The sequence below is a fragment of the Periplaneta americana genome, chromosome 12, assembly GCF_040183065.1.
Source record: "Periplaneta americana isolate PAMFEO1 chromosome 12, P.americana_PAMFEO1_priV1, whole genome shotgun sequence".
NCBI lineage: Eukaryota > Metazoa > Arthropoda > Insecta > Blattodea > Blattidae > Periplaneta > Periplaneta americana.
This window is the reverse complement of record NC_091128.1, coordinates 74715088-74741725: the sequence shown is the minus strand read 5'-3', so window position 1 is coordinate 74741725 and position 26638 is coordinate 74715088. Positions and strand designations below refer to the sequence as shown.

General features: G+C 36.7%; 1 protein-coding gene across 1 annotated transcript in view; it reads right to left on the bottom strand.

Moving 5' to 3' along the window:
• Positions 1 to 26638, bottom strand: part of LOC138710043 (glutamate receptor U1-like) — a 51259-nt gene that overhangs the window by 9057 nt on the left and 15564 nt on the right. The window contains exons 6-8 of the mRNA XM_069840694.1: positions 23783 to 24021; positions 17866 to 18083; positions 4663 to 4925 (exon numbers count right to left, since the gene is read on the bottom strand). Coding sequence (XP_069696795.1) covers positions 4663 to 4925; positions 17866 to 18083; positions 23783 to 24021 — 720 coding nt within the window. The remainder of the gene's footprint in view (positions 1 to 4662; positions 4926 to 17865; positions 18084 to 23782; positions 24022 to 26638) is intronic.

Sequence of the window (26638 nt, the reverse complement as noted above, 5' to 3'; positions counted from 1 at the left end):
AATTGAAGTAATATGTAATATTTTTGTCATTTATGTTAATCTAATATTATTATTTCTCATGTATTTCTTAATACAATATTGTTTATTGACTAAGACTTGGTAGATTATTTTAATTGTAATTTCTGTAGGTAACATAATGCAAATACTGTTTAATATAACTTTAATACCGGTATTATTATTTTTTTAATTGTATGTACAATTAGAATTAGAGTCTGGCTGGGCGAAAGAGAAGGCCTACTGGCCTTAGCTCAGCCAGATTAAATAAATTTATTATTATTATTATTATTATTATTATTATTATTATTATTACAAGTGTAGTACAAAAATATCCACGGGCAAAATAGGATACTGTACCTTAAACATACAGTTAATGTCTGCAGATTGCGTCGCGAAATTGTGTATTTTGGCCAATAATTTCATCTCTAATATGATTGTGCAAATAATTAATCGAATTCTTCCTTCATTCTGAAATACATTTGAAATATTTCTGCTTCTTTGCTAATAAAAAAATTCGCCCTTTTTTCTCTATCCGCAAATTCCTTTCATGTACCCACTGTATTTTTCGGCAAATATGATATGTTATGATATATTTATTTATTTCTACAACTCTTATTTAGTAATGGGTCGCCACCACATCTCTGTATTCGTGCTCCCCATCACCTTCTAATTACAATAACACATACAAACTTTCATCGTCGTGTGCAGTCATCTTATTTTACCTTTGCTACCCCTATTACTATAATATATATCCTCAATTTCCTCTCCAACCTCTAATCTTAAAATTTTCCCTTCTATCTAATGAACACCTCACCACTTTTATGGTTTAATTATATTGAAATACTTCCTATCGTCTAAAATTTTCCTAATTTTAAACTAACTTTTACTAGCACTACTTAATCATAATCATTCACTTTCATCACATTTACAATCACTTCTACCTCTCCTCACTTCTGTCATCACTCTTATCCCCTATTTCTCCATTAGTCACTGAATCACATGTATACTTGTTCACTTTCACCCCGATAAATTTTTGTTAAGCACTATTTTTGTAAGTCAATGCTCAACTCAACCTTCATTTGTAAACTTACATTGAAATACTTCCTCTGTTCCTATCATTTCAATTTCTCTGATTGTACACTAACTTAGTCGACAATTCCAATATTAGTAACATTTCACTACCAATTCCTATTAACAAACACTTTCAATTTCCTCTAGTCACCTCCTTTATCATCTATTGTTTCTCTGGACACTAATTCACTTACTCGTTCATACATTTTCCCTCCGATTATTTTGATAGTTACTCTTACTCCTACTCCTACTCAATTGTTTCTATGTCTTTTGCCACTCTTTTATCATTTCCCCCCCTTAAGCACCAGCTTGGTAGACTGTAGTTCTGTGGTTCCTTATTTCCTCCTTTCTACCCTTCACAAGTAGGTGGACTACCCAAATCTTCTTTGCTTCCCCTCCTTGTCGATTTCGGACGTCTTGCTTGTTTCTCCTTAACCACCTTCTTGATCTGTTTTCTATGACCTACTCTTCCCGCCGTCAGCTGATTCGTCATCTTATCCCTTCCGCTATTGTCAGCAGTCTTCAGTAATTGTTGCTTGCATGGTGACGATGGACTTATTTGCGACCACGCGTCTTTCTTTCAATGACGTCATACGTGTCTGCTTCCATTTTTCCTGAACTTGCTGTGTCAGACATTCCTTGTGTGGTTACTGCCCTTGCTTCGGATTGCCCTGAACTAACTAAATTCCTTTTATAAATTCTGCTACACTTTCTTGGCTACTAATCTCACTTCTTCAACCCATTTGCTTGTTTATCATCTTCCTCATTTTCAATTTCAAGTCCTTCCTGTTTTCTTTCATATCCTCTGACTCCAATTCCTTTTGATTTAAATTTTCTAAACAAAATTCTAGCTCGAAAGTCTCATTATTGATGTTCAATTTATCTCCATACAGCCTGGCGAAATGTCCGTTCTTCCTAGCCGCCCACATAAACGGTACCAACAATCTTCTTCTACATCTCGTCTCATAATCATAATCCAACTCGAGTCGAATATTTGAGTTTTTTAAGTTCTTTCTTCTACACAGAATTTTTTCCTTTGTTAATATGTTTTCGAATTTGACCACGATAGGTCGATTCAACCCTCTTCCGACCCTGTAGGCCTCTTCAATTTGTCCGTTGCTCACGTCCATGTTGAAAACCTCCCAGCACACTTTTCGACAAATATATAGTACTCATTGCTACAGAAATGGCACAGGCAGGCGGTTAGAAGTTCGTCTTCGGAATCCGATGAATTTGATGTACTATTATAACACACCATGTCTACCTTACGCACGGATCATCTGATAAAGCGTGACGTGAGGAAAGTATGTTTCTGATCTCACGCGACATGACAGGTCATAATAAATCCGTACCTCCTTATTGATCAGGTTGGCGTGAGCTCACGTGAAGTGACAGTAGTGTGTTTTCACCTTAACGGGAAGACAAAGAGAACGAGTGGAATACAAGAACAAAGCGAAGACGAGGAGAACAAGGTGAAGGCAAGGAGAAGAAAGGAAATACAAAGAAGACAAGGAAAAACAAGTGGAATACAAGGAAAACAAAGCGAAGACAAGAACAAGGGAATACGAGGGGAACAAAAGAAGAAGAGAAGGGGAATACAGAGAGAACATAAATATAAGGAGAACAAGGGGAATGTAAGGAGAATGGAAACACGAGAACAAAGCGAACTAGGGGAACATAAGGAGAAAAAGAGGAATGTAAGCAGAATAAGGGGAATATAAAAAACACGAGAAGAACAGGACACAATGTTAATACAAAGAGAACGAAGGAAATAGGCTAAGGGGAAAGCAAGGAGAACTGGAGGAACTAAAGAATAAGAAGAAGAAGAAGAAGAAGAAGAAGAAGGGGAATGGAAAGGAAACATAAGAGTAATACAAAGAGAACGAAGTAAATACAAGGGAAAGACGAGGACTAGAGGAACACAAGAACGAAAAGGTGAATATAAGGAGAAGGGGAATAGAAGGAGGACACGAGAAGAAGGGGAAAAGAAGGAGAACACGAGAAGAAGAAAAATAAAGGAGAACAAGTGGAATGCAAGCAATAGCGGCGAGAAGGGATGCATTTTTATGTGACGGTCAGTTTTCAAATTACCTTCCTGTACCTAGAGAGGAGAAAGACGTAGTTCTATGCAAAATATTTAATATTCTTCCACATAACTTCCTTGCGATTTTTTATGTTATTCTTACATTCCCAAGTTACCCTCCCATAACTAGTGGGGAGAAAGAGGTAGTTCTACGCAAAATAATTAATATTCTTCCACACAACTTCTTGGCCACCGGCGTGGTTCAGTCGGTTAAGGCGCTTACCTGCCGGTATGAAGTTGCGCTCGGGCGCGGGTTCGATCCCCGCTTGGGCTGATTACCTGGTTGGGTTTTTTCTGAGGTTTTCCCCAACCGTAAGGTGAATGCTAGGTAATCTATGGCGAATTCTCGGCCTCATCTCGCCAAATACCATCTCGCTATCACTAATCTCATCGACACTAAATAACCTAGTAATTGAGACAGCGTCGTTAAATAACCAACTAAAAAAAGAAAAGAAAACAACTTCATTGCTATTTTTATGTTATTTTTACATTCCTAAGTTACCATCCTATACCTAGCGGAGAGAAAGACGTAGTTCTACGCAAAATAATATATTTTCACATAAACTTCCTTACAATTTTTTTATCCTATTCTTATATTCCCAAGTTAATATTCATAATTATTAATTTCTGATGAACAATCAAATAACCGTTTTCTTGAATATTCCTTTATTACTTCTTTATTATCTTGTGTATCATGTAGATTACAATGACATTAGATATGAGGTTACTTTGCACCACGCAAAAAGTGGAGCAAAGTAGCCTCCCATCACTTTTCTCTTTTACCATCACAATTTTTCTCTCTTAATCGTCTTAATCCTTTGTCTGTAGTCTAAAGTTTTTTTTTTTTTGTGATTTCTATTTAATCAGTTATACATTTCGAACTTTTAGTTACTCTGAGTTCCATTTGAACAACAATAATTATGCTGTTAGGGACGAAATAAGTTATAGTGTTTGCACTTTCCTGTAATTAAAGCACATAATCTCCTGTCTAGAATCTTATTTAGGCCTATACCCAAATAACTTGAAAATTTCCACTCAAAACTAGCAATTTATTTTAGTGGGGTCATTATTACAATGTTATTTTTCGCTCTATAAAGCACTGATTTTCAAAGTGGAGCAAAATCATCCTCCCATATGGGCTACTTTGCTCCACTTTTTAAAAGGACATTAAAAATTTTTAATTACTAAATCAAAGGAAAGTAATTAAAGTTAGTACCTAACGTAGTAAACTTAATAATGGATCACTTTGTGAAATTTATGAACAATTTACCTTGTATTTATTATGTTTTTTTTTTTTTTAATTTGGTTAAATATTGGAGCAAAGTAGTCCATAAGGGGGGATGATTTTGCCCCACTTTGAAAATCAGTGCTTAGGGTATATCTGAAAATTCTCCAGCTAACCTAAAAATCATCCCCTTCCCTTCCCCCCTAAAAAAAACTCCGCCATCGCAAGGTAACTTGTCATCTTATGGACTCTGAATAGGAATTCTGTATTGATTATATGCTCTTACAAATGTGAGAAGACTCCAAGGTAGGGGCTTCCTCGTGCAACAGCCATGGCGCGGCTCCCAGGCAGGTAGGCTCGCGGCAAGGCCGTCAGACGGCAGCTCAAGTTGGCGGCCAGCTGCTCGGTGCTCTCCCGCGTCGCCAGGAAGGCATACTTATAATCCTCGCACACGCGCTGCAGCCCCTCCGACGTCGTGCGAGGCAAGGCCTGCTGTTGCGGAGCTATCAGACGCCAGTAGATGTCCTGCATCAGCTTGTCTGTCGTGTTCTTGAGTGAGTAGGACAGGATAACAGTTTTTTGTCATTGAAAGCTTCAGAAAATTGCTTATAATGGAATTAAAAACAAAAACCGAATTGAAGCATTTCAAGGCGCCTAAGGGTTTCCATGGCAACATTCATTCCCCTATCTTTGTGGCCAACAAGACACTGAAAGCACAGTCTAGTATATACAGTCACGAAGCTTGAGTTGTGAGTGTGCTAGAAACTATAGACTGTGCCGGCACTATTTCGCATTATCTGTAATGAGGAGATATTAGCGATCCTAGTGGTTAGCAACTATCTATGGATGCATATTTACTACGTATTGACCTTCGTGACTGTATACTAGACTGTGCTGTAAGGAAGAAAGGGCGGTAGCATCTTTGTTGACCACAAAAAGGGGGGAAGAGATGTTGCCATGGAAACTCTTTGGCGCCTTCATATGTCACCAGTCTGTTGCTGTTTTAATCTCACTGTAATGTATTTCAGTTGCATATATATCTCATATGTAAATGTAATTATCAAGAAAATACATATGATGCTTACCTATGACTGACTTTAAATTGTTTAAATTATATCGTTAGTGAAAAAGGTAGAACCGAAATTTTTGGGGTGGCGTAATAATAATGTAACTAATAAATCTTTATCCACACTCCAATTTTTAGATGCGATTTTGTTAATGCGATGTTGTGGTGATGGTTATGACTGTGATTATTGTAGTGAATTCAGATGGTCTCCTGGGCATATTCCCCAGGAGCTCAAAATCCCCTGTTGGGAAATGTGAAATGCATATAAACTATCCAGCTTTATTTTTAAGCTGTGTATGATGATGAAACTCTTATTTTCAGTTTTATATACAGGAGATAAGCGGTATAAGTTCAGTTCTTTTCACAATCGTCGGGGACGGTCTACAACAGTCTTGCGATGGTGACTAATAATTGCGAGCGAGAGCTCTTTTATGTCCGCTACGCGCGCTCGGAGCTCTTTTACCTGTAAACATTGCTAAAGGATGTACAGATCTTAGAACCTAGGGCATCATGACGGAACGGAAGCGCTTAAAGCTTTCAAGAAAGAGTGGAAGATATAATATTTATGCTTCGAACATGGTGATGAAGTCCAGTGTTTGTTGTGTAAAAAAATATCATTTGCATAAAACGGCATTATGAGACGCAACATGAAAAATATATAGGCATTATTCAGGAGAAGAGAGAAATAAATTCATTTCGGAATTGACATCAAAGGTAAATTAATCTACATTTGAGTCAGTAGATTGTATCTAGATTCCTTTTATTTTTTATTTTAAATGTATTGTTGATGTTTTATTTGTTGCTTGTTTCTGGATATTTACTTTTATTAGACTACGTGTTTCGTTAATTTAGAAATAATATTTTATCTTTGATTGCACTTTAACTTATACTAATACTAAGCTCAAAATGCTAATTCACTTTTATTCCAATAACTATTTTCAGGATTTTGAGCAAATATTAATTAAACATTTTGAAAACTTTGATGCAAGGAGCTTTTTTAGTAACGTCAATATAAAATATACTTAAAAATATAATTTCAAAACTATTAGACCTAATTGCACCAAATTTTGTACAGATGATATTATTATATTATTTGTTTATATAGTTTAAATTTAACAAATTTTGACCGAAATTGTGGAAGTTTTAAAAGTCATACATATCCTCTTAAATGATTGACCCCAAAAATTACGATGGCTCTCAATATCTTAATTTAATCAATTTGTTTTTTCGTCTTACGTGCATCTCACAAATCACTCTAAGAAAACTCATTACATAATCACGACTGGAGAGTAAGGACTACATTTTCACAATCACACAATCAATATACTCTATTTCAATCAATATTGTCATTATTATTTTTTCAACAAATACTCAAAAGTACTTAGAGATCACACACGTCGAGCAGGTAGACCCTATTAGTTTCTCCTAACCAATGAAGTGAAGTATTTACATAATATATAATTGCTTTTAACAAGAAAATGGCTTACATGCAATTAATTTTTCCTATTTCTCTTTTTGTTCCTAAAAAACCCTTCCCTTTGCGATTTGTTTATATATGTACATGTATATTAAATAACTTAATAATTAGCCCTGTTACATAGCCAGAAATTTAGTAACGCAAGTTATTGTAATAATGGCTGCCTTTATTCGCTGCATGTACATGTACTGTACATCCCTGTTTACGTTACAACGCTACGTAGTGGATGCGCTATGCGCTAGTGATCAAGGTCGAGCTCTTCTACCGTGATTGGGAGCTAATATCGTCTCATCCCTGGTCTACAAGATCAAAAAATGTCCATATAACATGGGGCCAAAGCTTGATAGTTTTCCCAGAAAAAAATTCTTATTTTATTTGCGTTACACTGCTTATATCGTTAGTAAAATTACGAAAACAATTACATCAGCAGATATATCTAGCAAAGAGTTAATATTAGTTTAAATACATATTTGTGTGTTCTATTAGGTTTTCGTGAAATTAAATAAAAATGCATGCTTAAATTTGTTAATATTCTGGCGTGAGAGACGCGGCAAATTTCAGCAGGCAGTACTCTGCACAGACGTAAGTACGAGTCAGCTGAGTTCAAGCTCCCTGTCTATAGCTCTACTGCCGAACGGATGGCAGTTCAGTACAGGGTATTCGGTAAACAACTCACAATGTCATTCACAGTTTAGGAATATCATATGTTATTAATTTATGGAGAAAATCGTCGTAATTTAAGTGAGGCAAGAAGGATGTACCGTTAATATTTTCCTCAAAGAAGGTTACCTAATCGGCGAAATTTTTGTAGCAATTTTTCAACTATTATTAGAAACTATAAGTCTCTTACCCCGTTTCAAAAATTACATAATCTGAAATTTGTTTAAAAATGATACTGCTTTACGGAAGCGGGAGAGATTAAAATGTTGTATTAGAAAAAAAAGTTCGTGTAATTTTGTGCAGAAAACCATTATTGTTTATTTTTTAGACGTACAATTAAAAATGGAGCAATATTGTTACATAAAATGTAAATTTACCATAATGTTTTATTAATGAGATTGAAAGTTTGTATTTGCTGCTCGTGTTATGTAAACAACAGTATTGTCATGGTCCGCTCCTGCATTAGAACAGAGCATGTTTTGTACCGGTATGTCTGTACCCGCTTGAGCTGTACTGTGTACTTCTAAACCCTCCTCTCCGCTTGAGCTGTACAGCTCATGCATTTTGTCAAGACACTCCCCCACTCTTCCTACAGAGTTGCGCACGAGATCGGATGAGTCTACTTACGAATTATAGGGGAATGGGTTACTCTTTGCCTTGAACTCGGTAGACACACGCCCCACCTTCCCTTCTACTCCTACCCCCTCCACAGAAACGTTGTTCCCGTACTGCACATCGCGAGTGTCTTAAAATGCATGAGCTGTACTGTGTACTTCTAAACACCCTCCTCCCCATCCAGCAACGTTGCAAAACGTCTAATTTGTAAACTTTAATAATTATTAAATTAAATATTGCAATTATAAAAAAAATTGTAAGGACATTTTCTCTTCCTTATGACATGAATAATCATCAGTTAAAATAATGACACTTATACCCCTTACACCTTGTATAGACCTATCAGCTTGAACAATAGATTTTTTTCAATTTAAGAAACCGTGTACGGGTATTAACATTATATATGCCATCTTTTTACTTATCGGTAGGCCTATCTGTAAAAGTAGCCATAAAATTATCTATCCTTAGAAAAGCGTGCTGTATCCATCGACCGCATGAACTAATACCAATAATAATAATAATAATAATAATAATAATAATAATAATAATAATAATAACACCGAGAAAGGTACAATTCTTTACCAATATACCAATTAGTAATGAATTCTCCAAGAAACAGAGATAACAAATTGTTTTATTGTATAATTACTTGATTAGTTAAGTATAAATGTATCCTTTACGGTTTACTACCTTTCAGACATTACCACCACAGTATACGGGGTTGGTCATAACTAGAGTTCGAATTTGAGGGACCTTATCTCTTAAGTTATGTGAACACAGGTCGGAAGTGTTTGCAAAGTAACTGGCAAAGTAGTCCTCTGCCCTCGTACACATAGCCTACTCTGTCAGTCGAATGGAGTTGATATAATGCGTAATACAGACCCAGGAAGGAAAAAAAAATCAACCCTCACTTGAAGGACAAACATAAACATGATGGAATACAATGTATTATCGTTTCTCAGATGTAGAAAAATATCACTTTTCATAGATCTATAAACAGTTATTTACTATGTAGCTCAAGACTATTTACAAACGTACTTTGTAATAATAATAATAATAATAATAATAATAATAATAACAACAATTTATCATCAGAATATTATAACATAACTTACATTTGTAAATGTACATGAATTACAGTATAAGGAAAAGAAATGACATGAATACCGTACAGTAAGTTAATTATAAAGTATAAGTCACAACAAGTCACAGAAATAAAGTTGTTTTTTTTTCTATTTGCTTATTTTACAATGCTTTATCAACTGCGATTGTTATGCAGCGTCTGAACGAGATGAAAGTGATAATGCCAGCGAAATAAGTCCAGGGTCCAGCGCCTAAAGTTATTGTAGGGCCACGTCCTGATTATGACGTAATCGCGATAAGCGAGATGTATTCACAACATTCTACAACAGTTAGTACTAGCGTACAAAAAACATTTGCTCTATTTATTTCATTAGGTTACTTTACGACGCTTTATCAACAGCTTAGGTTATTTAGCGTCTGAATGAGATGAAGGTGATAATGCCGGTGAAATGGGTCCGGAGTCCAACACCGAAAGTATATTGAGTTGAGGGTAAACCCCGGAAAAAACCTCAACCAGGTAACTTGCCCCGACCGAGAATCGAACCCGGGCCACCTGGTTTCGCGGCCAGACGCGCTGACCGTTACTCCACAGGTGTGGACTATTGATGGAGGTGGGGGGAACATGCTAGAGCTTGTTTACTTTTTCCATTTACAGTATCTGGTTGGACGTTTCGTACATATTAGCACTGAAGCTGGAAGAGTAGGCAGAACGCAAAGTCATTGTGATGTTGAAAACGAAAATCAATTCGAACCAATTTTTAAGTGTACAGCTGTCAAAAGAAAAAGTGGCCGCTCTCTAGATACTAAGTTTCCTTGAGTATCTCCCAATGCTCATCCAATGCTGTTAAATTTGTGATTTTTCCGCAAGTTCTACCGGATTTTAGATACGTAGTGTATCGGGTAAATTACGAAATGGTTATTATAATTAGCAGTGTTGCCAATGCAAGTTCAGGTAAAATCGCCAGATAAGAATGAAATTTCCTTGAATTCTTATGCTATCAATCTAAAGAAATGTTTCTTTGGACTGTGATAAGTTAAATAATCGCTAAACTCCGCATGTCAACTATTTTAAAGTAACAAATACGTTAAGTAATAGGCCTACATACTTACAATCCGACAGGTGCATTCTACGTTGAAAATTCAAGCACATTAGATTGAAAACTACATAATCTCCAACAACTTTTCGCCCTTTCCATTTTTTCGCTACCTGTACCAATAACGGAGTTTGCCTATGTCGACGGACTTTTGAATCACTGTGTACATATATATATATATATATATATATATATATATATATATATATGTATGTATGTATATATATACATAGTTTCGTCTGTTCTTAGTAAAAATTATCTTTTATTTCATATAAGCTGCCTTTAAGCACTGTATATACTTCGTTATTTTTGTTATTAAATCCAAGTGGTATTCGTATTGTCCGACTTACACACAGGCACACGAATAAACAGATGTAGGAAGACAGTACCGGTTAGGGTTGCCAACTTTTTTTGAAGAAAATACGGGAGATTAAGGAATCGATAAAATTTAACATATAAAATTGAAAAATTATTCCGTTCAGTTACTAAAAAACAACTTTATTCTACACTTCGCCAGCTAGACTTAAATTAAGAGTATTTTGAGGCAGATTTTGTCTCGCGTAATAATTGAAATCGACTGCAGTTTGTAGCTCTGATTTGATTAGATGTGCCGTGCTCCTGTTTCAAACATCTGTCCAATTATTGTTCATGAGATAAAACATCCTCTTTTTATGAGCATTACTACTTGGTATGATTAGAACAAAACTAGCTAGTTTTTCTAAATTTATAATAATAATAATAATAATAATAATAATAATAATAATAATAATAATAATAATACTGTTTAATTTTAAACGGGTGAGTAGGCCTATTAAAACCCATTTCTGGCAAGCATTACTTTCTAAGAAGATTGTACATTTCAATGCATCTCTTGAACAACGAAATTCATCATATAAACAATCATCATTCACAGCAAAATCAAATGTTTATAATAATTATTTTACATTATGCAAAAATAAGGGAGAAAAATGCTCGAAGAGAAGAAAAATACGGTAGCCGGGAGGCTGTTAAAAATTAGAGGCAAATACCGGAGATTCCGGGAAATACGGAAGGATTGGCAACTCTAGTACCGGTGCATGAGGGAAGACTGCTTGATTCACTGGAGCATGAACTGTTGCAACTTGTTCTCCGTACGAAGTTAGTATGATCGATGTACATCTAACTTGTATTCGAAGTAATCAAATGCAGGACTCTAGTCATTCATAATCTTTGTCTAGGGATTGATCAACTGTAAAAGCAAAGCCGTATGAACACGAAATTTATTTAATTATTCATTTATACATACCGTATAAGGATATAATTTATTCCAAATCAAAAATATATGTGCCCACCATTTTCCTCCCGGACAGCATGGAATCTTTCAGGATACGTGCATAATAGTGTGAAAAAAAAAGTATTCCATTCATATCATTTAAAACCGCTGTGAGGTGTGCAATCAGATCCGATAATACCTATGATGTCCTCGTTCCTGCATCATCGGAATCTCTACTGCGTCCTTCAATATTGCTCCGAAATGATCGACCACGTTAAGATTTGGTGACACACCGGGCCATTCTGCGTTTCTGAAGAAGTCAACGAGCTGTTGTGTTGCGTTTGTCTGGAAGCATGGTGCTTTATCGTGCAGGAAGGAAACAAACCATCTGAGGATCAAAGGTGTCAATGGTCTCTTTGTTTTGTAAAATGGTATTCCTGAAATAGTTTTCATTTCATAATCCACCTTTTTATTTGATAATCCACATAAAATTGCGTGCTGTCCAGGAGTCAAATGCTGGGCACACAAATTATTATTGTGGGATAAGTGTAAAAATGAATAATTAAAAAAGTTATAACACAAACAAAATTGGTCTGGCAAGTTCGTTCCATTTTTATCTTAGAAGGGAAAGGAAGAAGATTTTACCTAATTTTCTCGTACCAAAGTTCGTTTGGAAAAGTCCATCCTAGCATTAAAGGGGTGGTAGGTTTTTGAGGTTAGGCGAGAGTTTCAAGTTACTTTAAAATCATTTGAACCCCGTTAAGAGAGGAGTTACTAATTAAGTTTTCGAGTCAATGCATCCTCGTTATGCGAAATGAAACCGACAAATCAGCAATTAGTTTCTGTCACTGATAGAATTTGAGTGTTCAGATTAGTAGCACACATTGTCAGCACCAGTTATTTGTACATAAGTTCCACCTAAAATGGAATATTTATTAACATTTAAGTTATTAATTTTAGTTTTATATAAACTCCTAAAAGTCCTACATTGGACTCTATAAAGTCCTAAATCTCTCTTTTTAGGACCTAGAAATCCGTTTCCTAGTTATGACCAACCGTGTACACTTCTCATGTCTCATACAGCTGAGGTGTATTTACGTAATGTGTGCAGGGTGTTTAAAAATACGGGGCATAATTTCAGGTATGTATTTCCCACATGTAGACAATCAAAATAGTTCATTACAACATGTGTCCGGAAATGCTTCATTTCCGAGTTATGGCCTTCACAACATTGAAATTCACCGGAACGTTTTTCTTTCCGCAGGTCGTTGTCATTACAGAAGATGTTCAAAATTTCCACCTCCTGCTTGAATACAGACCTCACATCGATGTCTCATTGACCTGAGAACACGATCCCAAACTCCAGGAGTATTGCGTATGTCCTCAGAACATGCCACATTTCGATTCCGAAAGGATTCCAAATCAGGCACCGGAGACGAATAAACCAATGATTTTAAATGGCCCCACAAGTAGAAATCGAGAGGGTTCAGATCAGGTGAGCGTGGAGGCCAAGCAATTGGGCCACCTCTACCTATCCATCGATCAGGAAACCTTCGATCCAAGTACCGGCGAGCCGTACGACTGAAGTGTGCAGGAGCGCCATCATGCAAGAAGTGAATGTGTTGACGATTGATCAGTGGAGTGTCTTCTAAAACATGAGGTGTGGTGTTTTCCAGGAAGTTTGTGTACGCTTGCCCCGTAAGTCTGTTTACAAGTACAGTACATGGGGTCCAACTAATCGATCACCAATGATACCGGCCCACATGTTGAGGGAGAACCGCACCTGATGATGAGATGGAACAGTTGCACGTGGGTTTTCATACGCCCATACATGCTGATTGTGGAAATTTGTTATGCCATCTCGTGTGAACTGTGCTTCATCTGTAAATAATACTAAGGCAGGAAAGTTCGGATTTACACCACACTGCTGCAAGAACCACTGACAGAACCTAACTCGTGCAGGGTAATCTGCTGGTGACAGGGCCTATACTCGTTGCAAATGATAAGGATACAATTGATACTCTTTCAACAGTCTCCAGACAGTCGTATGAGGAACATTGATTTGCAACGCTACCCTTCGTGTGCTGATAGAAGGAGTCATGTTCACAGCCTCCAGAATCTCCTCCTGTACTTCTGGAGTTGTAGATCTTGGTCGTCCCCTTCCCAAACCAGGAGAGTTAAATTTTCCATACTCGCACAGACGGTAATGGAGACGTACAAATGTCTTTCGATCTGGACATTGTCGCTGTGGGTACCTCTCCTGGTACAAACGACGAGCCAGCGCAGCATTGCCGTCCGCCTTACCTTACATGAAGTGTATCTCTGCCAGCTCTTGATTTGAATACATGTCGCACAGTCTAACGCCTACACAACACTGAATGTAACCTTCACCTCGGAATGAACTGTCAGAGTGCCCTCTTAATGTCTCCTTTGACGGCAACGACCTGCAGAAAGAAAAACGTTCCGGTGAATTTCAATGTTGTGAAGGCCATAACTCGGAAATGAAGCATTTCCGGACACATGTTGTAATGAACTATTTTGATTGTCTATATATGGGAAATACATACCTGAAATTATGCCCCGTATTTTTTAAAAACCCTGTATATAGCCTATATATTCTTAATGTGGACTTATTTCCTTTATCCAGCAGTTAATCCCTATCGTGGGGGAAAAAGTCTGAAAACACAACGAAGCACATGTTATGAGAAAATCAGTTTATTCTTGGTCAGGGTGTAACAAAACTGCATTTACTCCATATATAGAGTATCCACATGAAACCTTTACTACTTCAGATGTAAATAATAAATTATTGAGACACGATATCTGGATGCGGTTTTCTGTATGTTAATCATAAACTGTCAAAGTTTTTAGGGAATTTTGTTGGATTGTTGAAATGCGTTTTTTGTTGCAGGTGTGAATTTAGATGAAATCTGAAATCTGACAGTGAAGGAGATGTGAACACCTCAGGAGATAGCACAATGTGTATCCTGTTTTGTCGAGACACGATCAGATACACATGAGCAACGTCACATCCGGACCCAATATGGAAGAGAGCCGCCATCACGACCAATAATCCGAGAGTGGCACCGAAAATTTATGGAGTGTACTGCGGCAAAAGGGCAGTGGGCAGCGAAACACAAGTGTGGAGGTCATTGAACGTGTACAAGGTATATTTTTTCAAAGGAATCCTTCTTCGGCGTCAATTCTACTGGGTGTTCAGTTCAAAATGTGTCATGGCTCGCTGTATGTCGTCATGTGGCTAGCCGATGAGCCTAGAGAATTCAATCTTCCTACACTTCCGCAGAGGCGTATTACCTAAATGGGAGAGAAGTTGCCTAGCAAGTACGGCGTTCATTCTGAAGATTACTTACCGATACGTACGGTAACGCCAGTAGTGGCAAGAATGTGAACTGTTTGGAAACACGTACTGAAGTGAGTTTTTTTTCTTACTGTCGGGATATGGGGAGAGGGTTAAGACGATTACTTCCGTATTTGTTGACATTAACTTGGACGGTCAACATGGACACGGAGCATTTTGATTTGTGTTGTGGAATGTTGCCGTACGCAATCGATGATAACAAATACCGTGCGTACGACTTGCCCGCGCAAAACACAGTTCGAAAGAGGTTATGGTAGCACACAGACTTTACAGACCACCATCTGTGGCTACGACATTCAAGTTATACCGTACATGTTCTCAAGTTCAGATTGAACGCCTTGATTAATAGGCAACTTCTCTGACATAAAAGCTGAAACTCGCTTCAAATCGCTGACTCGCAATAGTGACGTCATGACACACTTTGAAATGAACACCCGGTAGACAGCATGTCGACAGCAAATGCTGTGCGGCGTGGAAGATCATCTGGCTGAAGACCTTGCACTAGCTGAATTTTGTACGCGAACAGTCCCAGATTCCTGTGAAGGACTTTGTGAACAGTCGAATGCGACTAGTTCAGTTCCCTGGCGGCACTGCGGATGAACTTACTAGGGCTTCGGACAACTGCAGCTTGCACACGTTCAATTTCCTCCACACTTGTGTTTCGCCGCCCACTGCCCTTTTGCCGCAGCACACTCCCATTCTCCATAAAATTTCGGTATCATTCCCGGGTTGTTGGCCGTCATGACCATGGGTGGGCAACTCGTGCTCTCAAAGTGTCAACACAATCTCAGTGCAGGTAGAACGGACTCTGTACTAGCTGTACTGTCTGTGTGCGGTTTTTTCGAGACACAAGTTCGATCGCGTGTGCAGTAATTGGCGGCTCGTTTTAAGTGGAAAACAATATAATTCCCAGATAATTTCCCTTTAGTTACGAGTAAAAAGACAATTTTTTTTATTAAGAAGAGAGGTAAAGCTTGTATTCTATTACACTTTCTTACGCATGACATTTTATGTTACAAATAAACAGAGAAGGTTTTAGTAAAGAAATACTGTCTGCATTTGCTTTAGAACAGCTAAAGGTAAAAATGAGATATCAACAAGGTGAGACTGATATCAAATATCGTTAGCTCGTTGTGCGTGCGAGTTACAGAATTGCACGACATATAATCGACTAGCTAAGAACATTTATGTATAATTTTGAAATGTGGTAGTATCACGTAGAACATAGACAACTTCACTTTCTTTGACTATAAACTATCTTGAAGAGTGATAAGAAAATCTTCTTATCAAATATAAGACCCTACTTCAAGACCTACAGCAGAATTCACTGGTAAGTTTGGAGAAACAGTGACAATTGACAAGGAATCTTTTTGGCGTACGCCGATAGAAAATCCTGAAAATTTATAGCTTGAATTAATAAATCTACAGAACAGCACGCCACTCAGATTCCAACAAAATCAGCAATCTAACTGTTCGTAATGTTGCCTAAGTCAGAGTTTCCAAATATACTCTTTGCTTCCATATATATATATATATATATATATATATATATACACACTATATGTGCTTGGGGCAGAGTTTAATACAAGAAAGAAGTGCAAATGCTCTCAAAGTAAAAAAAAAAAAAAAACATTTCATCTGCCGTGACATGTAAAAAATACTTCTTGTTATTGTTTGCGAATGCAGACTATTACCTTTCTGAGAAAAGAGGAATACTCTAATATATAAAGACTTGTAAATTCTAGCGTTCTACGTTTCAAATAAGACATATAATAAAAAAATATTAACAAATAGTGTAATAATAAATAAGTGTTGCAGCTATATTTGTTGTATCTTGAAAAGTTTGTATTGAGTTTGTGTTTCCAGTACTAAACTAATTTGCAAAGCTAGAAAATAATTTTATGTGGTGTTCAGGTATAGTCTGTCTAAAGTTACTATAATTATTGTACCATACGTCATTCTGAAATTCAAATCATGGAATAGATATCACGATCACCTGCATGAGCCGCCAGAACGCACCGCGACAGTGAACTGCTTTTGCAGCGAAACTACAAACAACTTGTAACTGCTGCGGCTGGCTCCGTCTGCCTTTCTATCTTTCAAGGTTTTTTAGCACTTTGGGAGCACGAGTTGCCCATCCATGGTCATGACGGTTCCCTCCCATATTGGGTGCGTTGCGTCTCTGATCGTGTCTCGATAAGCCGGGATACCCATTATGTCATCGCCTGAGGTGTCCACATCTCCATCACTGTCAGATTTCACCAAAATTCACACCTGCAATCAAAAACTGCATTTCAACAGTCCAACAAAATTCCCATAAAACTTTGACAGTTTCTGATGCTGAAAACCGCATCCTGACATCGTGTCTAAATAATTTGTTATTTACATCTGAAATTGTAAAGGTTTCATGTGGACACTCTGTATAAAGTTAGTAGTACCGGTAGTTCATATATACAAAATATATAAACATTTTGAAAAATAGAATTAATTACATTATTTTAATATAACATAAGATAGCAAACAAAGTATCGTGTTGTATACAGTTTTGCGAATCCATAGAATAAGAATTCGACGGTGTTTGGGTAAAGAGAGCTAAGTCATAAACATGAGTTTTGAAATAAATGAAAATTAAACTCCGAACCCTTATTAGAAATTATTTTCTACACAAATTAAACACATCAAATGCTAGTATTATTTGGTTTTTTGCACACCAACTAGTAAAATTTAACTTGTGTATTCACCAGGGGAACAAAACTCCATTTCCACAAAAATGGCTTAACCCTCTTTACCAGAACACCATCGAATTTACATTTTATTAAACCTATGGTCTTGAACCACAGAATTTTATACCAGTTGTACTTACTCTGAAGAATGAAAACGCAGAAGAGGAAGCTGGCACCCCGAATTTGTAGGTACCATCCCGTAAGAGTCCCTCAAAAGTGGTGAAGGGGACCACAGGCTGGCGAACAGTCAGATAAGAGATGAGGGATGCTGAATATCCAGCGAGGAGGACAACGGCGGTCAAATACGAGACCAGGAACACTATCCTTCCAGAGGAGGAAATCGGTACCAAGTCATGACCTGCAAAAAGACACATCAGAGAGGTAACAGGAGCATCACAGTATGCAAAGAGGAGATCGGCTGTACGTTATGTACTATAAAAAATACTGCGTCGGAGACATGCCAGGACGACATTGACGGTAAAGCAGCTCATTATCGTGACCTATAAAAAATGAACACAGGAATGTCATGAGCACCACACTGTACAAAGAAGAGGTCAGTATTACGTTAGCCTATATACAAAGTGTAATGGGTTTTTGTGCAAATATTTGTAGATGTAATCGGAGATGATTACACAGAACCGCTTTATGTAAAAAAATCTCTTAATCCTTTAATTTGGAGTTAATTTTATACATGAAAAAAATGCCATATTTCTAGGTCTGTTAATGCTTCCAAGATGATGAGACACTGTATCCTGAAGTTTTTTATGCACGGGAACATTCGTCTATTTGAAATTCGAGAGAGCTCCCTTGCCACATTTGCAGATTCTTTGCTGCTACGTATATTATATTATTATCAGCTGATTCTATTAATTCAGATAATGACGAATGAGTTTCTTGCAAGATTAACAGCTCATAACTGACAGAAAAATGCTTATGCTGGAGTGCATGTGATTGAAAAATGTGCGTATATTCTAAACCAATGGTTCCTAAACTTTTTGAAGGCGCGACCCACTTATGGACAAGACTTCTGCATGCGACCCCACACTATTGAACTGGTAGGGTACTTAATCTCATTCGAAAAATACAAATCCCTATCAAATCGAAAACAATTAAAGTTTCACTCAAAATTAGTGGAAACCACCCAAAGAACGACCAAAATAGAAAAATATATTGCAACAATTACATGAAATATTACATGAAGATCATTTCTAGTAGCCTACTTTGCTGATATTTTCGAAAACGTAAATAGTAAGAGTTTGCAAGGCCAAGATGTTAGCATAATAATAGCCAGGGATAAAATCAAAGGCTTTATTCAGGAACTTGATTTCTGGTCTACGTCACTTGACAAGAAGGAATGTGATACATTCCAATGCGTTAAAGAACTCGTGGAAAATTTAGCTACATGTGATACGGCAAATATTGAGTTTGTAAAATTAAGTTTGAAAAATTCTAAACAACAGCTTTTTGAGTATTTTCCAGAAGACACTCAAACCAATACGGCAGTCACTGATAATTACTAAATCTATTTTTAGACAATTAGGTTCAACTAGCTGAAATCTTCCACCCCAAAAAAGGTTAAAAATAGGACAAATTAATTTAAATATACAGGGTGATTCACGAGGATATACCGTCCTTTACGGAGCTTATTTCTGAAGACATTTTGAGAAAATTTAAAGTTGTTTGTAAAATACGTTTTTTTTTCTTTAGTTTGAAGGCAAAAGAATAATACAAATAGAGAACGAACCATTCAGAAGTATCATTTCTTTAATTGGCAAGTATTAGGGAGCTAAAAATGTGCTGTGAACTCCTTAGTTGCTTCGTACAGACATCTTTTACTATTTTAACTAGAAAATTACATTATTCTTACGCACTTTTCACAACAATTATTACAAGTCACACCACTTCCACCGACTTAATTATTTGCAGTTCAATTTTGCATCCTAATTTACAGTCTTGGAGAGTTTGCAATACGTTTGAAAATGTCGCCGTCCGCTTGAGACACTTGGCCGCACACATGTGAACGGCACTCGTCGCGCTACGTAACTGCATACGGCTATCTTTGATTTCCGTAGCGCTCGCGCTGGCTGCTGACTGCACGCTGACCAAGATCACGCGTTCACAGCAATGCGTTCCAATAACGAACCGTAACTCTGTAAATATTGAGAATAGGACCCATGTTTATGTGACGTTTTTTCTCAGAATGTCTTCGGAAATAAGCTCCGTAAAGGACGTTAAATCCTCGTGAATCACCCTGCATACGTATCTACTGATGGAATGTTAAAAAAACCAGGCTTTCGCATGGTGTAGACCAGTGTTGGATCAAAAGATTGCTTGAATACCTCGAGCTTCCTAAAGGAGATTCAACTTTTTATAAAATTTTCAACCTCATATTTATGCAAAATTAGCTTGTCGTCTATATTGCCGTCAAAACAAAGATGAGAAGGCTCATTGAATTTGAAAGTGATATCACTATATGTGTATCGAATACAGAGTCCAGATTTGAGAGCTACTTTCTGAAGAACAGACACATTTGTCACATTAATCAAATTTTTTTACTTTAGTATAGGCCTATAACTAGTTGAATGCTGTTTATGTTTTTGAAGACGCAGTAGGTGTATGCTGATAAGACGTTTTTAGTTTCATTTTGTAAATAATCTCGCGACTCTTCTCAGTTTTGTAGACGAACACCAGTTTGGGAACCGCTGTTCTAAACTGACAATATTCGAACCAATAAAAAAAAAACATGGTACTTGGAGAATCCAGACGAGTAACGAACCTTTTACACTGATTCAAAATCTATACTAATAATAAATCTGTAGCCAAAATTTTCTGGCAATTTTCGATTTTCCAAAAATAATTGGTGTTAACATGTATAATTAACCATCCTGAAACCGAAAATCGCTTTTTTGACATTTTTGTTTGTATGTCTGTCTGGATGTTAGTTACCTTTTCACGCGATAATGACTGAACTGATTTATATGAAAATTGGAATATAAATTAAGTTCGTTGTAACTTAGATTTTAGGCTATATGACATTCAAAATATTTTATTTAAAAGGGGGGTTATAAGGGGGCTGAATTAAATAAATCGAAATATCTCGCTTATTTTTGATTTTCATGAAAAATATTACGTAACAAAAGTTTCTTTACAAATAATTTCCGATAAGTTTTATTCTATACAGAATGTTGATAGGACTGATATTTAATGAGATAAATTAGTTTTAAAATTACAATAACAACGCCATCTAAGGCGCTGTACTGAAATAAAAACAAATGACTTCGTCTATAAGGGACCTTGGACAACAACAATCGAAAGCTATTAAACATAGCCTAAGAGAATGTTTCTGTGTTTGTATGAAGTAATATCGGAAGCTACTTAATTGTTTAATTATTATTTCACCATTGGAAAGTGTAGTTTCTCTACAATGTTATTACAGTAACTTCTGAAACATATAGCAAGTAATATAAAGTATACACGTTAAAACTAAATGATATGTCAATCTTCATTAAACTATGGTTGCATGTAATAACAATTAAGAAACATGTTAAAGGAATTGCCATTGCACCAAATGATTGCTCTATGGACCAAAATGACCGCATTTTAATTATATAAATACAATTTAAATTAAGTAACATATTAAAAACATATTAAACGATTTATCCTTCTATCAAACACGAATGTTCCCTGGATCAAACGTTCTATTTTAATTATGTAATTACTTTATATTTATTTCTAATACGTGCAGCGGAGCGCACGGGTACTGCTAGTAAAAAATATAATACATTTTGTCATGGCACAAAGATCAGGATCCGGACGGTTTGGGCATATAAACCGTATGAGAGATGAGTGATTAGTTAACAAGCTACAAAATATGGAAACTAGAACGAAAAATTCGAAGTCTTTCCAGGCATCGGTTCCCGAACAGCGATCTCTTTGGGTAGAGATTGTTCCTTAAGCAGTGGTTGAATTATGGTTCGTTGGATACATATTTGCAGTGGATATAGAATTGTTGGCGTCAGAATTTTAATTTGAGACAAATTTGCCAAGATGGACAATCCTCCTTTGTACACCACACCATTTGATAGCGTCTGTGGAATTTTTGATAAACTATAGGAATATATCACAAGATTCACTGTGGGATTGTTTGACATTCTTCTTACAGTTGAGGAAACTCTCGGAAAAACTCAACTATGTAATTAATCGAATCGGGATTGAAAACTATCCCCGAGCGCAATCTCGCAGGCCAAGTCCCGTTGTTTCTACATCACGCCAATGACCTTTACTCGTATATTGTCACGAGAGTAAATTGGCTTCAGTTTCATTTTAAAGTGAAAGATATTTTTATTGTATCTTATAAGCCTAATTTTCATATATTTTATATTCCGGAATTTTAGAAATTTACCTACATTTTTAAGCGGAACCTTATATTGATAAAATTCTCCAATTTTTTGTAATACGATGACGTCACTCGTACCATGGAAACGGAAGTATAAGTTGTTTTCCACGAGGTCCGTCTCGATCTGTTTCCTATTTAATATGCTTCGATAGGGCATAAATAAATAAATCAATTGAGCCTTTCAGAGCAGAAGTGGTGTAAGTCAAGAATGGGTAATGAGGATTGAAGTAAACATCTGTAAAATACAGCGCAAAGTAGCAATTAATATTCACTTTATTTAAACTATTAGTAGTCAGTGGATAGGAAGAATAATATATTAATTGCTACTTTGCGCTGTATTTTACAGAATTTTTACTTTAAACCTCATTATTCAATTTTGACTTACACCGCTTTTGCTCTGAACGGCTCAATTAATTAAATAAGTAACTAAATCTGTAGGAGTGGAGCCAGAATGAATTGTAATGACAAACAATTCAGGGCTAGACTCCTAACTGCAATCACGACGGCTGATTCATACGTAACGACACTACCATATGCGAAGGGTTCGCTCCGCCCTTTTGCGGTTAGTATTCCGTAATGATGCACTTACCGGATTCACAATTCATGTTCGAAATGACGTCCTTGTGATATCTGGCAGGCTGCACATCTCCTGAAGACATGTCCAGCAACTCGCCGCAGTTCGTTCTCCGAAATGGTTTGAATTTCGTGCCGAATATTTTGTGAAGTGGGTTAAGTGAATATGGGTTATTCGCGTAAACTTAAATTTTTAACCACTGAGGTGGAACCATGCTTCGTCACTATAAAAATTAAGGTGGGGTCAAGTAGTCCATCATACACTGACTGTTGGAACCACATGTGAAACCAAACTCTGCTCTGATAATCGGATTCTGTTAACCTCTGAACTACACGAATTTTATAATGTTTTAATTATAATTGTTTCGTACCTCTTGTCACTGAAGACTGTGATACCCCTACACGGCGGGATGATGTAGAATTTCTCTCTAGTCGGTAGCCAATTTCATCTAACATCTCTTCAGTAAGAACACGCTTCACACATGTTCGTTTCTTATCCAATACTGATCCAGTTGTACGAAATTTCTTCACTAAATTGTAAATCAATGCTTTAGAAAGTTCTGGCGAATCAAGGAATGACTGACTGAAGTTTGTTACAACTGTTCTCCAAGATTCATATTTCACAAAGTTGTCGTAAATAAACACTCGTTATTCAAGACTATATTTCATAATGGACACACTACTGGATCTAAATGTACGGTATACATCTGCACTCTCACTGTGTGAACGTGTTTACGTAACTAAACACGAAACGTACGCGAGAAAGAGGTCTGATCACTGCGATAGCGCAGCAGTTACTACACATACGACTTTTTCCTGACGCCGGTCTAGCTCTGGTTGACTCACTCTATACAATAATTTAAATAGTACATTTAGTGTAAGGTGTTATAAAATAAGACTTCCATGCATTATTCTACCGAAATTTCTACCACAGATGCCGCTCCTGTTTGGGGATAATCTCTCCATCATCTGCTTTTATTACATATCTACGAGAGATACATATCTGGACCTTTTAATAAGAGATCATGGACCAGTAAATTAAGCCAGATCTATTTCCACAATGTGTAACTATTCATGTTGACATTTACCTTGAAGACAAAAACTTCCAAATGTGAAAAAAATTAAGTCGTGGAGGCGCAAGCAACTGGTGGCGCCTACTAACGACTCCTTCCAATAATGGCGACGGACTCTGTAAGTGAACCACAGACAGCAGGAGACTGTTCCCATGGTGACGAGCGTGGCCACCCAGATCTCCGTACTGAACGGCAACAGGAAACTAGTCCAGGACAGCTGGAATGCGTCAGATTTTTTCAAGATCACGAACTGCCTGAAATGTAATCATAACGCAACTTCGGAATCGAGACAAAACAATAATAATTCTACATAATAGGCCCATATTGCTACACCATTGATTTCTTACTCTAGAGAGTCTGACTTCAGATTCTGGTGATCAGTGACAGGTCGCGAAATAAATATGTTTGCTCCAATTTTGTAACATTAAAGCACATCATTATTAAAATATTCCTTCAACAGTGCTTTAAGATTGTGTGTCACTAGAGAATGGCAACATTACAATAATTATTGTGCAGTTAACGGTTATTTCTTTCGTGATTAGATGATGCTTGTGGGAAAATTAAGAACTACAAGAAGCACGTCATACTGTATCTTAAAGAGCATTGTGCTTGTATTCAGATAAGTCAAAATATATTGGATTATTTTATTGAATATATTTCAGTCAAAATGACTTATCAAGATTTTAAAACAGCGGTGACCAAAGCGGGTGCATGATAACATCGTGTAATCACAGACATTCAAAGAGGGTGTACATTGCTGTGTTTCATTCACGTACTGAAGGAAAGCAGTGGTGGTGTCATGTCGCTCTACAAACTCTGTCTCTACAAGCAGAGCAGTAAAAGGTGGTTTCGTAAAGAATTAGGAGAACTTTTTTTTTCTGTCGGACAAAATGTAATATGTTTACTTTGCTCAACGGTTCAATTAGGAGTATATAGAAACATAAATTGCCACGCTGAATAATGTATTATTATTATTATTATTATTATTATTATTATTATTATTATTATTATTATTATTATTACTATTATTATTATTACAATTTACTTACAAATGGCTTTTAAGGAACCCGGAAGTTCATTGCCGCCCTCACATAAGGCCGCCATCGGTCCCTATCCTGTGCAAGGGTAATCCAGTCTCTATCATCATATCCCACCTCCATCAAATCCATTTTATTTTATCCTCCCATCTACGTCTCGGCCTTCCCAAAGGTCTCCTTCTCTCCGGTCTTCCAACTAACACTCTATATGCATTTATGGATTCGCCCATACGTGCTACATTCCCTGCCCATCTCATGGGTCTGGATTTAATATTCCTAATTATGTCAGGTGAAGAATACAATGCATGCAGTTCTCCATTTTGTAACTCTCTTCATTCTTCTGTAACTTCATCTCTCTTAGTCCCCAAATATTTTCCTAAGCACCTTATTCTCGAACACCCTTAACCTCTGTCCCTCTCTCAAAGTGAGAGTCCAAGTTTCACAACCATACAGAACAACCGGTAATATAACTGTTTTATAAATTCTAACTTTCAGCTTTTTTGAGAGCAGACTGAATGACAAAATCTTCTCAACCGAATAATAACAGGCATTTATATTATATTATATTATATTATATTATATTATATTATATTATATTATATTATATTATATTATATTATATTATATTATATTATATTATATTATATTATATTATATTATATTATATTATTAACAGGATGACAATAATGCACTTACTGAATCGGCTATGAGAATTAGCTACAAAATTTGCCACGGAATTACAAAGGAATTGAAAACATTCAATGAAGGTGAATTTATCAAGCGATGTTTAATTATATTGGAAGATGAACTCTGTCCACAGCAAGTTGAGGAAGTGAAAGCCATACGCCTGTCTCGTAGAACCGTGGTGAGGAGATTGCAGTATTGTGCGTATGGGTTATGTAAATAAGCCTAATGATTTGTGTGTGTGTGCATAGAGCGAAGTTTATTTCATTAAATTAATAAGAGTGTTATAAAGTCTGTACTGTACAATGGATTGATGTAATATCCTTATAAACTATTATGTACTGACAGACTGAATGAAGAGAACAACCGTGGCTCTTGTTATATTAATGCAGGGAAGGTAGCTGTAATGTGAGTCCGCCACTGAGTGAGCGTTCTGCTCTGGCTTGGAATTGAAGTGCCTTGCGGAGCGAGAGCAGCTCTGGCTGACTAAATGGAGCCGCTCTCATGCCCGGCCCTGATATAGCGTCACGCTCGTGACGTAGCCTAGGTGAACATATTTATTATTGAAAGCTACGTGCTACATGCCGGATAGATTCCACTGACTTGTGAGAAGAGAGTCAGAAACGCCTCGTAAACAAAGGAGTGACGAAAATATGTAGTTGCTACACGTAGACAGAAAATAACCTAAAGCATTAGGCCTGATGATGATGATGATGATGATGATGATGATGATGATGATGATGATGATGATGATGATGATGATGATGATGATGATGATGATGATTCTTAGTAGGCTACGTCTCAATTCGGAAAGAAAGCAAACTCGAATTTTCCTAGATTTGCGATACCGGAAATGAATATACAGAGTGTTAAAAAAAGTATCCGATATCTTAGAAGGTGCTAGTATGCATCAAAACAAGAAAAAAAAAGTCTAATAAACAGGATCCTACAACACATACTTTCTGAGATCTGAACACCTGTTCATAGGAGGTGCTTCATTTGACGTCCATTCATGGCAATGCATGCCTCTGCTTCCTTCAGGGTCTTTTTCCATAAGTCCTTAATTTTGGCTGCCATTCACCAGCATTCGACACTAAACTTCCTTGTCATTCATAATGCAATCTAGTCCTACACAACGAAGTCTAGTTCT